This window comes from Nomascus leucogenys, chromosome 2 (assembly GCF_006542625.1).
Source record: "Nomascus leucogenys isolate Asia chromosome 2, Asia_NLE_v1, whole genome shotgun sequence".
Classification (NCBI taxonomy): domain Eukaryota; kingdom Metazoa; phylum Chordata; class Mammalia; order Primates; family Hylobatidae; genus Nomascus; species Nomascus leucogenys.
In genome coordinates this window covers 155,474,033-155,490,356 of record NC_044382.1, presented here as the reverse complement: position 1 = coordinate 155,490,356, position 16,324 = coordinate 155,474,033, and the positions used below count along the sequence as shown (strand labels likewise).

Below are 16,324 nucleotides of genomic sequence, written 5' to 3'. Positions count from 1 at the left end.
GAAACATTTTCTGACTGACGGTGTGGCGAGGACATGATGGGGGGACAGTGGCTTTGGGTGTGGGGGTGTAGGTGTGTCCCCCATTCCTCTCGTGAGTGCACCCGGGAGGCCTGGCTGTGATGGTGAACAAACCTAGAAGGCCCACAGGCAGGGAGGAGGCCCATGCTCTGAGAGTGTCCATGCCAGGCGTGGCGTGGTGAAGTTGGTGCCGCCACAGAAGAGAACAGGACGAGGCTGGGAAGGAAGAAGTGCACTTGCACTGCGTGTCGCAGAGGGGCCGCCTCACACCGCGGGGCAGGAGTCAGAAGCAGGGGCTCAGGGAAGGCCTCCCCCACCTGCCTGTTGGGTTTTCTGCAGGAAGAGAGGGACGAGGCAGAGCGAATAGTTCGGGAGTGGCTACTTTGGAAAGTTCTTGCAGGCTTTGTGCTGTAGGGACGCTTTCTAGTTTACCTGGCTCTGCGCTGGTTTCAGGCAGGGCTTGGCCTGGGTGTGGACTTGGGTAAGAAGGTGGTTGGGTTGCACGGGAGCCCTTGGCTATCTAGGAATTTGCTAGCCCTGAGAGAGGAGTAGTCTCTACCTGGCCAGAAACTTCTTAAGATGGTAAAATTTCCTAAAATAAAACATGATTAATAAAAATAATATGCAATTAATACAGTGTGTGTCCTCGGATTTCCTGGGAAACTCAGGAGCTGGAGCCTGAGGCCAGGGGGCGTCTGCTTCCATGGGCATGGAGTTGGGACCTCAGAGCCCCTGGGACTCCCTCAGAGACACCCCTTGCCCACCAAGTTAGGGAGCTGGGTGTGCAAAAAGCACAGGCCTGGTGGGGACAGGAGCTCCTTCCCAGGTGGTGAGTGGGGCGTGAGGCTGGGGCTGTGGACGTGACCTTCCAGACTTGACGGCTGGGGTACTGCGCTGCGAGTTGTGACCTTGCCTGTGCTGCAGGGAAGGGACTGCCTTGTGGCGCCTGACCGTTTTGGGTGCAGCCTGTACCAGGTGGGACCCAGGATCCAGGTGCTGCTGACTGCCACCCAGAACACAGCCACACCCTAGGCCATGCGTCCCTTTCTGCCACTACGAAGTGCTTGACCCTTCTCCGTTCTCCTTCCTGCTCAAAGCTGCCATTCCTGTTGCTGGTGACCCCTTTATAGGAGGCATATCCTGAGAAGTCCCTTCCTGGGCCTGGCCCTGGCCCCGGCCCCGGCCCCAGCCCTGATCAGAACAGCTGCCTGCCTTGACTGGTTACTGAGTCTGTTGAGTGCGGTGTGAGAGTGGATGAGTTTTGAGTTGCCTCTGAATTCAGTGAATTGTGTGTCTTCTGTTTTGAAGCAGACGGTTGATGATGAAGCGCCGGCCGTGTAAATGAAGATCGGGTGAGGAGCAGGACGATGCCCAAGGGTGGGTGCCCTAAAGCACCACAGCAGGAAGAGCTTCCCCTCAGCAGCGACATGGTGGAGAAGCAGACTGGGAAAAAGGTAATTGCTGCCCCTCCCAGCCCTGCGTGCTCACCGCACCCAGATGGGGAAGAGGTGGGAATGGGGTGCTGCCCGCCTGAGGCCTGTTCTCCGCCCTCCAGCCCTTTCCTCGCGCCTCTGTCTGCAGCCAGGAGTGGGGAGGGGGGTGAGGAGTGATCTTTCCAAAAGTGGCCTTGCTTGTTTTGTATTTGTTATCTGGGGACCAAAGTCAAGCGTTAAATAATAGCTTTAGGTACAGAAGTTGGCCTGAGCCTTAATGTGGCTGCACATTTCTACCCCCAGAAGTCCAGGATTTCTGTCCTGGCTCCTGTTAGGCCTGTCAGGCATTCAGATATCCTGACTGCAAGCAGTGCTGGGCCACGTTACTTCCAACTGTGGTTTATTCTAAATGTGAATAGGAAAATGGGATGTCAGTCGAAACCACTGCATTTTATTAATGTGCGGTTAACGCTCATTCCTGGGGTGCAGACTTCTTGCCTTGCAGTGTGGGGGGTGATGCAGTTTCCTGGGGTGCAGACTTCCTATCCTGCAGTATTGGCAGGTGCTGCTGGGTTCTGGGGTGTTAGGAAGTGCAGACTTCCTGTCCTGCAGTGTGAGGGGAGACGCCGAGTTCTGGGGTGTGCCCTGCGAATGTGAACTTGGACAGATCCAGGTTCAAGTTCAGGCTTTGCCATGTGTTATCTTTGTGACCGTCAAGAAGTCAGGTGTCTCCTGAGTCAGCTTCCTGTCTCTGCAGCAGGCACAGGAGTGTCTGGTGGAGTGAATGGTGAGGCAGGGCTGTGCTGTGCAGGATGTGTGTCAGCTCCTGCCATCCTGTCGCTGTCATCCTTTGATCCTCGTGCCTCCTTGCTCCTCCTAACTGCTTGGCCTGTGTGGCAGGCTGTTCATCTGTGACCTCTCTGACCCTCGGTGGTCCCTGGTCCCTCGGTGGTCCCTGGTGGGCAGGATCCCCTCACTGTGTTCCTGGTTGCCGGTTGCTCTGGGCCGCCTTCTGGTCCCCAAGTCACTACCTGTGAGGCCTCTTGCTGCTTCCTGTGCGGCTGTGCTGCAGCCTCTCTGCTCATGTCGTGGGTTTGGTGTGGTGTGAGCTCAGCAGGGGTTCCACATGCGAATATAACCAGCAAGACGACCTTCCTCTCAGCACCAACATGATGGCGATTCAGTTCACTTCTTTTTGGTGAATCGTGAAGCATTTTGTGAATACGGACATGTGCAGGTGCTAAATGACAGCAGCTCTGAGACCCTTGATGTCTGGGCAGTGTCCGAGTGTCTGCTCCCACTTCCTCTGTCCCAAGCTCCTCATGCCGTGTGCAGGGCCGGGTGGGTACCATGGCTTGCAACCACTAGCGAAGGATGAGCTGAAGCCAGTGCTTGGTCAGCGCCACACTCCGAGCTCACACGCGGGGGGACACGTGTCTGTGAAGCCTATGGAGAGTCTGGGTTTGGTGGTTGGGATGGGCGTGTCCTGCTGAGCTCCTGAGGAGGTGAGTGGTCAGGGTGCTGATGTGTGGCCTTCAGCAGTGAGGCAGAAAGGCACAAGGGCAGGTCACGCTTCCTGGTGGTTCCTGCTCTTCTGTGGCTAAGCGCTTGGTGTTGGGATAGCTTCATGTTGCCGCCCTGGCCTCATCTTCCTCATCTCGTGGGGTTGGGTCCTGGGACTCAGCATTCACGGGGAGCAGCCCAGCTCTGTAAGGGTGCAGGATACTTTGCATACAGCTCAGGCCTCGCCCCCATCCTCTTGAGCTCCTGCCACTGCCACCAAGCTTCGGCTTCAGCATGCTTCATGCCTCCACTGAGCGTCGGCTCCCAAAGAGGTCGTGTGTGGTGTGGTTTCACCCCGAGAGCGTGGAGGCTTGAGCCGTGTGTTTGGATCAACAACCTGTCATGTTCACATGGGTGATGCGGGTGGGGTCCCAGGACCTCAGAACGTCTGTGAAAGGGCTGCTTGGCTTCTGCACCTGGGTTATGCTCTAGGAACAAAGAGGTTTGGGTTGTGCCGTTGAGGGTCTGATGCTGGAGTTCTGGAGCGGCTGTGTGAACAGACTGCTGAGTGAACCTGGCCTGCGCTTCGTCGAGGATCCCAGCCTCCGTGCGCGCAGGTTTTAGGGTAAGGGTGGTAGTGGTGGCCTGGGTAGGATGCAGAAGGTATGTGGGGAAAGGAGATCCTGGCCCTGGTGTTGATGGCGAGGTGGCACCTGTCACTCCTGTTCTCTGTGCCTGGTCTGATGAAGATCTGTAAGCAGTGGAGGGAAGAGGGAGCTCTCCTGGCTCAGGTCTCAGATATGCTTATTGAGGAGGTAGTTCTCTGAGCCACTTGACACGCCAGCAGGCTGGGCGTGGTGGAACCCTGTGTCAGTGGACTTGGAGGGAAGGCAGTCTTCAGGGTAGCGCGAGACGAGGAAGGCCAGGAGAGCCACAGAGAGCAGGTCGTGTTGGCACACGAGGCAGGTGTCCTGATTTGCCGGCAGCGCCAGCGCTGACGTGTGCGCTCAGCTGCTTTGAGTTGTTCCCTTGTTTAAGGAGAAGAGAGACGTGATGAACTGGCCTGATATTGTCGATGAGAGCTCTGTTCACACATGTGCTGTGAGGGATGTGTGGATTTCACTCTGGGTTTTTCCAGTAAGGTAGCTGTGTTCTGGGTTTGGTTGTATGTGTGGGTTTTTGTTTGTTTGTTTTTGAGACGGGGTCTGGCTGTGTCACCCAGGGTGGAGTGCAGTGGTAGCGTCTCAGCTCACTACAACTTCTGCACCCCTCCATACCGCCCACCCTGCCCCACCGCCCCAGGCTCAAGCAGTCCTCCTCCTTCGGCCTCCCTTGTAAGTGGGACCACTGGAGCACACCACCACACCGGCTAATTTTTGTATCTTTTGTAGAGATGAGATCTTACCATGTTGCCCAGGCTGGTCTCAAGCTTCGGAGCTCAAGTGATGCTTCAGCTTCTGCATCACAGGCATGAACTACCACACCCAGCCTGTCCTGTTTTGTTTGTTTGTTTTTCCAACTACTCACAGTAAAGCCAGGTATTTTCCTCATGGAAGCAGACAAATTTTAAACGCATTACAGGGAGTAGGGAGCTCTCAGGCCTAGTGGAGCTTTCTTAGCTTCAACAGTAGCTTGAAATAGAATGCCTGGGAAGACGCACTCCTGGTTGCACCTGCTATTAGAAGAGGCTGTATTCCTTAGGGAGGAAGTGATCCCAAAGTGCCAGAACTCAGGTGTACACGTCTGACCTGCCTTCTCCTGGTACAGGCTGAAATGGTTTCTGCGCAGTCTTCTACCATAAACTCCCTTTTCTCCAGATATAGTTTTATGTTATCAAAAACAATATATTTTTAGATTTTTCCCAAAGAATCGTGATCTCAGTGACATATACATGGAAGATGGAAATGGAGCCCACGACTCTGCAGTGCGTCCTGACGCTGTGCTGACCTGACGGCTTGTGCGTGTCCCTTTGGCTGCATCAGTGAGCACAGTGGCAGGCATGTCAGAGAAAGGGCCCCTTCTGCAGACGGTCTCTCACCATTGCCCACCACAGAATGCCAGAACCGCCAAGCTGCCTCAGGAAGAAGCAGCAAGTGTCTGCACCGTTGAGTGTGTTCTGATCCAAAGGTGTGCAGGGCCACAGAGAACAGTGTCGTCCCCACTCCATGGCACAGTCACTCTGTCTCATTGTGCCCCATGCACGCCACTCAGAGCACAGACAGCCTCGCAGCCCCCTGAGCTCCACTTGGTGTTTCTCAAAGTGTGTCCTCTGACCTGCAGTCACCTGAGCGGCTGGAGCTTGTTAGGAACCCACATTCACAGCCCCACTGAGACCTGGCGAGCTGTGTGGAGGCCGAGAAGCTGGAGATGGCGCTCATGGGCATGGAGGCTGAGCTGAGAACTAAGCACGTGAGCCCTCCCTCCAGCGAGTCTCAGCAGAAACCTCCCCAGTCTGTGACAGTTACAGACTCACATCTGGTCTGAGGCCCCTGCCCAAAGGTAGCTTTGTCAGTGCTGCAAATGGGGAGCTGGGAGCTACGTCCCCCAAGATGAGTATTACAGAGTGACCTTAGCTGAGAAGCTGGGAGGCGCATGGCTGGGCCTCGGTGTGTCCCACCTCAGGCTGTGGTTTCACGAGCCGGTCTGGGATGGGGTCTGTACTCAGGACAGAGCCCAGAACTCACCCTCATGGTTGGAGAGGAGCAGGAGGCTGTGTCTGATGGCAAGAGCACAGGAGGGCGAAGCCGGGCTCAGACAGCCCTGAGACCGCTGTGGGCCACATGGGCTCCTGGAGAGGGGGGTTTCTGTCCCTCTTCTCACCAAGGCAGAAAAGGACATAGAGCAGTATCACAGAGGAAGCCAGACTTGCCGGGCTTGCTGGACTTGGGTCCGCTTCTCTTCCCAGTCCTAGGGCTCAGAGCACAGGGCCTGTGGCCCGCCAACTCCTACCATTTCTGCTTACCTGACAATTGGGCTTCCCCCACCACCCAGTTCACATGCCTGCATTCTGCCTCCGCCCCGCCCCGCCCCTGCGTGATTCCTCTCTGTAGAACACACTGTCCTCATCTCCTCCCACTGGAGGTTTAGCTCTGAAGCAGCGAATTTGCATTCTCTGAGAAGGCATCTCAGCTCTGCCACATGCCGTCTGCACTGAGGCTTACCTGATGCTGTGAACGCCGAGCTTCTCAGGTTCTCACATAGCGTTTAAGAAGTGGAAGTTCCTGGCCGGGCATGGTGGCTCACCCCTGTCATCCCAGCGCTTTGGGAGGCCGAGGCACGAGGATCACCCGAGGTCGGGAGTTCGAGACCAGCCTGGCCAACATGGCGAAACCCCATCTCTACTAAAAATACAAAAATTATCTGGGCATGGTGTTGCATGCCTGTAATCCCAGCTACTCAGGAGTCTGAGGCAGGAGAATTGCTTGAACCCGGGAGGTATGGGCTGCAGTGAGCTGAGATCGCATCACCGCACTCCAGCCTGGGTGACAGAGTGAGAATCTGTGTTGGGGAAGAAAAAAGAAGTGGAAGTCCTTCCTTGTGTTCCTGATTTTCATTATTAGAATAAAGCAAAAACTTCCCACTTTAAGAAAGAAAAAGCCAAGAAAATCCACTTGACTCTGCGTCCTTAGACAGTGTTGCATAGGGTGCTCTAAGCAGCCCCCATGTCTTCACTCTTGCCCAGCTCCCAAGATAGAGGTCCATTCTATTTAATTTTTTCTTCTAGAACTCATGCTCTCTTTTAAAATCCTGTCTTTGGCAAATGAAGGTCACAGTTTTTCCTGTGTTCTATAAGTTTGATAGTTTTAGTTCTTAGATGTAGGTCTATGATCCATTTCTAGTTAATTTTTGTATGTGGTGTGAGGTAAGCATAGAGGTTCATGTTTTGTATGTGGTGTGAGGTAAGCATAGAGGTTCATGTTTTGTGATCTAGATAGGCAATTTGTGTCAGTACTATACTGATACCAAAGTCAGACAAAGGTACTACAGGATAAGAAAACTACAGACCAATGGCCCTCAAGAACACAAACATACAAATTTTTAAAAGAATTTTAGCAAATTGAATTCATCAGTTTATAAAATAAAACGAATAATGTACCATGACCAACCAAGTAGGGTTGATTCCAAGAATTCAAGGTTGAACCTCCAATATCAATCAGTTCAAGTTGTTATAAGACTGAAAAAACCACGTGATCATACCAACTAATGCAACAAAAACATTTGACAAAAGTCAACACACATTCATTATTTAAAAAAAAATTCTGCAAACTAGGTATAGAGGGGAATTTCCTCAACCTGACACAGAGCATCTGTGAAAACCTGCAACTGACATCATATTTAATGTCAAAGACTGAATTCTTTCCACCTAAAATTGAGAACAGACAAAGAAACACTGGCCATCTCCACTGCAATCAGCATCATCCTGCAGGCTCCAGGCAGCACTAAAGTCCGACTGAAGAGGAAAGAGGAACACTGTCTTTATTCACAGACATGGATGGAGGAAAGCCCAAGACATCTGTACAAAAGCTACAAGAATCAGTGAGCATAGCATGGTGTTCCAGTGCAAACCCAGTATGCAGAAGTGTATTTCTAAATACTCATAAATAATAGAGGGCTGAAATTGTAAAAATATGTTTGCAGTAGTATCAAAAATACGGATTATTTTGGGGTAAATTTGACCAAAGATGTGCTGCAAAACCTGTTCCCTGAAAGCTGCAAAATATTCCTGAGAAGTGAGAGAAATTCAGAAACACCTAAATGTAGAGTTATACAATATTCATAGATCAGGAAACTCTTGAGATTGGATGCCATCTCTCTCCACATTTGTGTATAGATTCAGTGTAATGCCAGCCAAAATCCCTGTGGGCTTTTTTGGGTAGAAATTCATAAGACGATTCCAGAGTTAATAGGGAAATTGAAAAGACCTAGAATAATCAAAGCCACCTTGAGAAAGAACAGAATTGGAAGACGCAGACAGTGTAGTTTCATTGCTTCCTCTAAAGCTACAGGCATGAGGTAGTGTGTTTCCTCTTGGTAGCAGGACAGACCCATGGGTGAGTGGAACAGAAGAGAGCTCACAGGCAGATCCCGCACACAGGCAGACCCCCCACACAGGCAGACCCCGCATGCCACACACAGGCAGACCCCTCACGCCACACACAGGCAGACCCCGCACCCCACACACAGGCAGACCCCGCATGCCACACACAGGCAGACCCCGCACCCCACACACAGGCAGACCCCGCACACAGACCCCTCACACCACACACAGGCAGACCCCGCACCCCCACAGGCAGACCCCATACCCCCACACACAGGCAGACCCCATACCCCCACACACAGGCAGACCCCATACCCCCACACACAGGCAGACCCCTCACACCACACACAGGCAGACCCCGCACCCCACACACAGGCAGACCCCGCATGCCACACACAGGCAGACCCCGCACCCCACACACAGGCAGACCCCGCACACAGACCCCTCACCCCACACACAGGCAGACCCCATACCCCCACACACAGGCAGACCCTGCACACAGGCAGACCCCACACCCCCACACAGGTAGACCCCGCACACCACACACAGGCAGACTCCACACACCACACACAAGCAGACCCTGTACCCCACACACAGGGAGACCCCACACATAGGCAGACCCTGCACCCCACACACAGGCAGACCCCACACACAGGCAGACCCCACACCCCACACACAGGCAGACCCCACACATAGGCAGTTCGGATACCAAGGCAGCTGAGCCGGGAATGGAACTGGAAGGACTGGATCGCACCTCTGTGCTGCAGTCAGTGGACAACATGACTCTCATTCTTACCAGAACGATTGAGCTCCAGGGGGAGGGTGTCAACTGGACATGGCCATTTTTCAGTTACTACAACTTTCTCTTTCCTCTGTGTGTGCTTCCCAGGATTGGAAGTCGTGGTGTGATAGGGAATCTGCATGTGACATGTGCAGAGCCTACCTCGTGTCTTGAGGAGAAGAAGCCAGGTGGCCGGCAGGCTGCTCGGGCCCGGCAGGGTCTTTGTGCCATGGCTGTCACTATCTGGTGGTCCTTGGGGCATAGTGGGGCTTTACAGGAGATGCCTGATTGATGAGGATTGGATTTAATGTTCGAGATATTTGCATTTAGGAATTGAGAACATTCTGTAGCACGTGCACGTGATTCCTGCTGACAGTCCTCTTGTGCTGGTGAGGAAAGCTCAGAGGGGCCGAAACAGGGCCTGTCCCACCCTAGCTGCCCAGCAGGCTCTGAGCCCAGGTTGATGGGAGCCACCTTCCTGGTGGCTGTGCCGCGCTCCCCGTTGTAGGCAGCTCGGGGCGAGCCTCGTGTCACACAGGCGCCTTGCCCGTGTGTGCGTTTCCTTGCACAGCTCGTTGAGGTGTAAGGAGCTAGGAGGTGAAAAAGAAATTTGTCAACTTTTAAAGTGAACTATAGATAGACATTATAGCTGGTATTTCGTCTGTAAAACCAGGGATAATCACCACCCAGATGAGAATACACAACATTCAGAGTGCTAGGGGCCTTCAGTAACGTTCCCCATTCCAAAAGTCTGCCCTGACTTCTGACTCCACTGGTAGGTTTTGGCTGTTGAGATTGCCGTGGGAGACATCAGTTGCTCCACAGTGTCTGACTTGCAGGATTTTGCTCCTGTTGGCATTCTCCCCCTTCGTGGCTGTGGCCATGCCCAGCATTTGTGGGCTCTTCGGTCGATGAGCCATTGTGCCCCAAGAACCACCAGGGAATCCACATCCCTGCCAGGGCTCAGTGTGTGGGCCTGACGTCTGTGTGGTCGGGCGCGTGGTGGCGTCACGTGGTGTGGTATGCGTTCTCTTCTCTTCTGGTGGTGAACATGTCCTCCTGTGCTGTCTTCTAGAAGCTTCCATGTGTTAAGAAAGGGATTGAGCCCAGTCTGATTCCAGAGGAGGGCTGATCTTTGGGGTACAGATGGTCCCACTTTGGTTGCCGGATGCATCGGCCACTGTATGCATGGGGTTCCTCCACGAGGCTGCGCGCACCTCCTGGGTTTACTGTGCGCACCCCCGGTGTTTACGGCGCGCACCACGTGTTTACTGCGCGTACCCCATTTTCATGGCGCTCACCCTTGGTGTTGATGCACGCACCCCCGTTTTCATGGTGTGCACACTTTGTTCACGGTGTGCACCCCGTGTTTATGGCGCACACCCCCCGCGTTCACAGCGTGCACCCCCTGCCGTATTCCATTTGTATTCTAGAATTGTTCATTTGCCTTTGGACGGGCAGTTTAGTTGTGTCATTTTTTGTGTTACGAACAAAACTGCCTTGAACATCCTTGTGCTTGTTTGTGAACACGCCATGGGAAACGCACCTGCAGCTCTCCCTCAAAGCCTCCCTCAAAGCGTCTGCAGAGCCTGTCTTCTCCCAACTGTCCTGGTGGGGGTGCCGGTGTGCATCTCCTCGTGGCTGTCATTTGCATTTTCCTGATGAGAAACACCTTTTCAGGTGTTCGTTGTCTTATTTGGATGTTTTCTTTTGTGAAGTGCCTGTCGGGTGGTGCCTGTAGGCAGTCTTGCCTTGACCATGGCCCTGGGGACAGCGTTCCTTCTGTCTAGGCTCCCTGGAGGCCTTGATCAGTTTGGGGCTTTCCTCCCACATCACAAACAGTGTGGAATTTTATCACAGGCCTTTTCTGTAGCTGCTGAAATGAGCACATGGTTTTCTTTTCTTTACTTTCTTAATGTGGTGAAATACATTGCTTTTTAAATTTCTTGTATTCTCAAATCTATTCTTATTCCTATCATTTGTGTTATCTCTTTTTATATATCATGTCTGTGTTCATAAGGTATGTTGGTTTATCATTTTTTTTTCATAGAATGCCTTCATCAGGTTCTGAAATTCGGGTGATGGTGGCCCCTCTTCACATGTTCGGTAGAACCTTCCCCTCATCAGGTTCTGAGATGAGGGTGATGGTGGCCCCTCTTCAGATGTCTGGTGGAACCCACCCCCTGGGCCAGGAGTGTTCTTGGAGGAAGGAGTTTAAGATTGGAGCTTCTTGCTGGTGTGTGCCATTCTTTCCTGGCGTTCCCCAGCCCCAAGGAAGATGGCTCTCATTCCAGGTGGGGACTGCACTCCGAGGGGGCCATAGAAAAGCTCAGTGGAGCTGCAGCCAGGCGGCGGGGGAGCTGCATCTGGGCACCCAGGCCGAGGGCCGGGAGGACCTGCACTGCTGGGGTGGATGTTAACACTCCACAGGCCCGGGAGGGACCTGCACTCCTGGGGTGGGTGTTACGTTCGTGAGGCCCTGTCTCCCCAGAGACCCGTCTGGCACCTTCCTGTCCCTGTGTCTCACTGGAGAGGTGGGCTCCGGTCTGCTTGGGAGCTTCTCTTTGACTCCAGTTGCACTCTGAGCTTGCAGCATGTTCTGGAAAGCTCTCTCATGGTCACTCAGGGATGTCTCGGATTAACTGCCAGGTTTGATGGATGCACATTAGGTGGATGCACATTAGGTGGATGCCAAGCGACTGAGCTGGAAGGTGTATCAGGGTCTCAGGAGGCAGGACTGTGGCTGGGGATGCCTGGGATTCTCCCAGGAACAGTTGGGCATCTCAGCCCTGGAGCAGCTGAGGCTTCCGGTGCTCTGAAGGCACCGCTGACCACTGCATGGTATTTGCCTACAGCTTACCTAGGGAAAGTTCCAGAAAGAAGGCTTACTGATGGGGAAAGGCACCGTGTGTGTCGCACCATCCCCCTCCCCACGTCCCGAGTGCTGTGTGTGTCGCACCGTCTCCCTCCTGGGAGGTAGCGCGTGTCTGTGGATTGGGAGGTAGCACAGGTCTGTGGAGTAGGAGGTAGCGCGTGTCTGTCTGCGGAGTGGGAGGTAGCGCGTGTCTGTGGAGTGGGAGGTAGCACAGGTCTGTGGAGTAGGAGGTAGCGCGTGTCTGTGGAGTGGGAGGTAGGTAGCGCGTGTCTGTGGAGTGGAAGGTAGCGTGTGTCTGTGGAGTGGGAGATAGCGCGCGTGTCTGTGGAGTGGGAGGTAGCGTGTGTCTGTGGAGTGGGAGATAGCGCGCGTGTCTGTGGAGTGGGAGGTAGCGTGTGTCTGTGGAGTGGGAGATAGCGCTCGTGTCTGTGGAGTGGGAGGTAGGTAGCGCGTGTCTGTGGAGTGGGAGGTAGGTAGCGCGTGTCTGTGGAGTGGGAGGTAGGTAGCGCGTGTCTGTGGAGTGGAAGGTAGGTAGCGCGTGTCTGTGGAGTGGAAGGTAGTGTGTGTCTGTGGAGTGGGAGATAGCGCGCGTGTCTGTGGAGTGGGAGGTAGCGTGTGTCTGTGGAGTGGGAGATAGCGCTCGTGTCTGTGGAGTGGGAGGTAGGTAGCGCGTGTCTGTCTGTGGAGTGGGAGGTAGCGTGTGTCTGTGGAGTGGGAGATAGCGTGTATGTGGAGTGGGAGGTAGCGTGTGTCTGTGGAGTGGGAGGTAGCGCGTGTCTGTGGAGTGGGAGGTAGCACGTGTCTGTGGAGTGGGAGGTAGCGCGTGTCTGTGGAGTGGGAGGTAGCGCGTGTCTGTGGAGTAGGAGGTAGTGCGTGTCTGTCTCCTCTGCTTTCTCCACACACAGCAGCGATTTCCTGAGCGTCCCTCTGGTGTGCAGGATGAGAAATGGTCCAGAGTCAGGGCTGAGCCACAGCCCGGCCCCAGGCTTCTGGGTGAAGGTTCTGCAGTCGGTGACCAGCCTCACACAGCCACGCCCTGGGGTGCAGGGAGGGTGTTCGTTGCCCAAATAAGAGATTTGCTTCTCCTGGCATATGAAACAAAATCTTGAGAGCTTGAGAATGTAATTTGGGCATCACGACTGAAAGCATCCCTTTCTTTTCTAGGATAAAGATAAAGTTTCTCTAACCAAGACCCCAAAACTGGAGCGTGGCGATGGCGGGAAGGAGGTGAGGGAGCGAGCCAGCAAGCGGAAGCTGCCCTTCACTGCGGGCGCCAATGGGGAGCAGAAGGACTCGGACACAGGTACCAGCCCGCGGCCCCTCCTGCAGTCAGCCCTCCACAGGCAGCCCGGAGCAGCCCAGGCAGGGCGTCCCCGGTCCCCGCACCTCCGGCTTTGCACTGGGACCCACTCTAGCTCCCTGCATGCCGTGCAGGCAAGGGGCAGCAGGGGCGGAGTACAGGCCCCCATATGTCGCCTCCTCTTCACCCGAGGCTCAGGCCCATGGGGCTGATTGGAGAGCTTCACTCTTGGGTCCCACACACGTGGAGATGCACCCGGTGCATGTCCAGCCCTGGGCAAGGTATGGGGCTGCTCACCTGTGGGTCTTCTGACAGCTGGACACAGGAGAGAGACAGTGGTTCCCCTCAGGGCCACAAAGGCACAGGGAGAAACTCCATTGCTTGTAGTAAAAACCAAAAGGAGCCCTAAAAGTGAGCAGGAGGCAGGGAAGTCTTCCCAAGCATAGGTGGGGTCTGAGGCTGCAGAGCAGGAATGTGTGTGCTGTGTGCCTATGCCAGAGTGTGTGCCATGTGTGTATGTGTGCCCATGGGCACATGCCCATGTATCTGTGTATGTGCCCATGTATGTGCCCATGTGTGTATGCCTGTGTATGTATGTGCTTGTGTACCCGTGTGTGCCTGTATGTGTGCCCGTGTATGCGTGCCCATGTGTGCCTGAGTATGTGTATGCTTGTGTGTGCCCGTATATGTGCGCCTGTGCGTGTATGCCTGTGTGCATGTATGTGCCCATGTGTGTATGCCCGTGTGCCCGTTTGCATGCCTGTGCGTGTGTGCCTGTGTGCCCAAGTGTGCATGCATATGCGTGTGTGCCCATGTGTGCGTGTGCCCGTGTGTGTGCATGTGCCCGTGCGTGTGCCTGTGTGCCCATGTGTGCATGCATATGCGTGTGTGCCCGTGTGTGCGTGTGCCCGTGTGTGTGCATGTGCCCGTGTGTGTGCCTGTGTGCCCAAGTGTGCATGCATATGCGTGTGTGCCCATGTGTGCGTGTGCCCGTGTGTGTGCATGTGTGCCCGTGTGTGCGTGTGCCCGTGTGCGTGTGCATGCCTGTGTGCGTGTATGCCGTGTGCGTGTGCCCATGTGTGCTTGTGTGTGCCTGTGTGCATGTGTGCCCATGTGTGCATGTGCGTGCGTGTGTGCCCGTGTGCGAGCCCATGTGTGTTCATGTGCACACGCTCCTGGTGGGGTCAACGCCTCCTGCAGTGCTACCTTTCCAGTGGATTCTGTCTTGAGCTGCTCGCAGGGAGCCCAGAGGCCTCTGCGCTGGCCACGCTTGCTCTTTGGTGATTCTTGTGTCCAGAGGGCCTCCTTGTCCTCTTGGTCATCCACCTTCTCCACAGCCCTGCTGGGGAAGGTTGGAGGCAGTAGAGCACTAAGCTGGCCACAAAGCCTGGAGTGAACCGGGAGACTGCTGAGTCAGGCCCTGGGCTCTGTCCCTGGCTTCCTAAGACTCCTTGAATGCAGCCATAGCACAAGGCGTAGAGGCTGTGCCAGGATGCGGGTTTGAGGGCAGATGGGGGAAATGGTCCAGGTGAGAGGAGCTTGTGATACTAAGGAGATTGTTGAAGAGGAATGGCAGCAGGCACAGCCGGTAAAGAGGATCCACGCCCCGGCTTTTGTCAGCACAGCTCAGCAAGCTTCAGCCTTTATGATTGGGTGGCTGCCGCAGGCCTGTGGCCCCTCCTGTCCTATGTGGGGTGCTCCAGGGATGTGCTCACAGTAGCCAGGTGGAGACTGCTGAGTGAAAGTCCAGCAGAGAGGGCTGGTTTTCCCAGATGGGAAGTGAGGGGCAGGTGCAGTGCCAGGCACATGGCTCCTGTCTCTGGGCCAGCACATCTGGGGACAGGAAGGCTGTAGGGACACCAGCACAGGCCCAGGAGGACTCCTCTTCCCAGCAGCGGACAGCTCCGAGGAAGAACACTGGGAGGCACAGGGAAGTGAGTGGACAGAATGTGTGGACGGGTTGTGTGAGGGACCTCAGCCCCCAGAAGGGAGGGCCTGGGTGACTCCCTGGAGCTCCCAGCGGTGCTGTGTACTCTCAGGCTTTAGGCCTAGAGAAAGTCAGTCCAGGCCGGAAACCCTGTGTTTGCCGTCTTTGGTCCCCATGCTGGTTTTGGTTGTAGGAGGCCGTCATGTTGATACGTAGCTGTTAGCTCTTTGCACAGTAGCCATGTGGGAGTTGGCGTCAGGCCTTTGAGGTGTTTCTGTGATGTCTCTGGAGGTGTTGCTGAAAGGGTTAATGAGACAAGCATCTGCTTCTGCTTCCTGGGAGAGCGATCCCACTTGGTAAGGTGTCATTCCCAGAGCTACCTGGTGCCCACCCTGTCTGGCTGGTCAGGTCTTTGTGGTGGCCGTTTCGTCATGGTGGAGAGAAGCTCTCACCCAGGGCCCTGTTGTGTTGTCCGAAACTTCCGGGGTCTGTCTGTTGATGGTTAGCGCCTGCATGGTGCCAGCCCTGCTGGCCCACTGAGGCCATTCCCACTCTCTGTGGGTCCCCGGGATATTTTCTGCTGCAGCCCTGGGCGCTCCTGGAACTGTGTGTTGAACGTCCTTTCTCTGTGAGGGGCAGGCCTAGATGAGGACAGGGTAGGTGAGAATCCCTGTGAGGTGGGAAAACAGTAAAGAACATTTTGAAAATAGAATTTTCCAGGCAAGGACTGTAACAAAAAGACCTAAGAAACGCAGTATTTGTCCTCCTGTGTTTATCACCCTTTCGGGGCCAATTTTAGTAACTTCTTGTTTAATGTTGCAAAACTAGATTTCCTAGGAAGATTGTTCTGATGTATGAGTGTGGAGCGTTGCTTATCCTGGAAGCTTGCATTTTAACCAGGACCCTCTTATTAAAGTAGTGAGTCCACAGCCGGGCGCAGTGGCCCACGCCTATAATCCCAGTACTTTGAGAGGCCGAGGCGGGCAGAGTTCAAGACCAGCCTGACCAACGTGAAGAAACCCCGTCGCTACTAAAAATAGAAAAATTAGCCAGGTGTGGCGGTGGGTGCCTATAATCCCAGCTACTCGGGAGGCTGAGGCAGGAGAATTGCTTGAACCCAATAGGTAGAGGTTGCAGTGCGCCAAGATTGCACCATTGCACTCCAGCCTGGTGACGGAGCAAGACTCCGTCTCTAAATAAATAAATAGTAGCGAGTCCAACTCCAGTGCGTTCAGCCCCATCCTGGGCCAGGAGGCAGGCTGCTGGGCACTGTGGCTCTCACACACGCTGCGTCCTCCTCCTTCCCCCAGAAGAGCAGTTCTTGCTCAGAAATGAGTGAGGTGGAGGGAGAGGCACACACCTCGGCTGTACCCGTCTGGTGGCCACAGCAGGGATGAGAAGAGAAACACTGGTGCAGGGTTAACCGACACGTGACGGACAAGAGAGGAG

The 16,324-nt window shown here is 54.6% G+C and overlaps 1 protein-coding gene across 4 annotated transcripts in view; it reads left to right on the top strand.

The window, feature by feature from the left end:
- The window catches only part of ANKRD11 (ankyrin repeat domain 11), a 216,165-nt gene that overhangs the window by 165,872 nt on the left and 33,969 nt on the right, over positions 1-16,324 (top strand). For 2 of the 4 annotated variants that reach the window (XM_030820504.1, XM_030820518.1), the window contains exons 3-4: positions 1,330-1,472; positions 12,813-12,951. In XM_030820504.1, coding sequence (XP_030676364.1) covers positions 1,386-1,472; positions 12,813-12,951 — 226 coding nt within the window. In that variant the 5' untranslated portion in view covers positions 1,330-1,385. Of the gene's footprint in view, positions 1-1,326; positions 1,473-12,812; positions 12,952-16,324 lie in introns of all 4 variants that reach the window. The other 2 variants (XM_030820497.1, XM_030820514.1) reach the window with 1 other exon arrangement.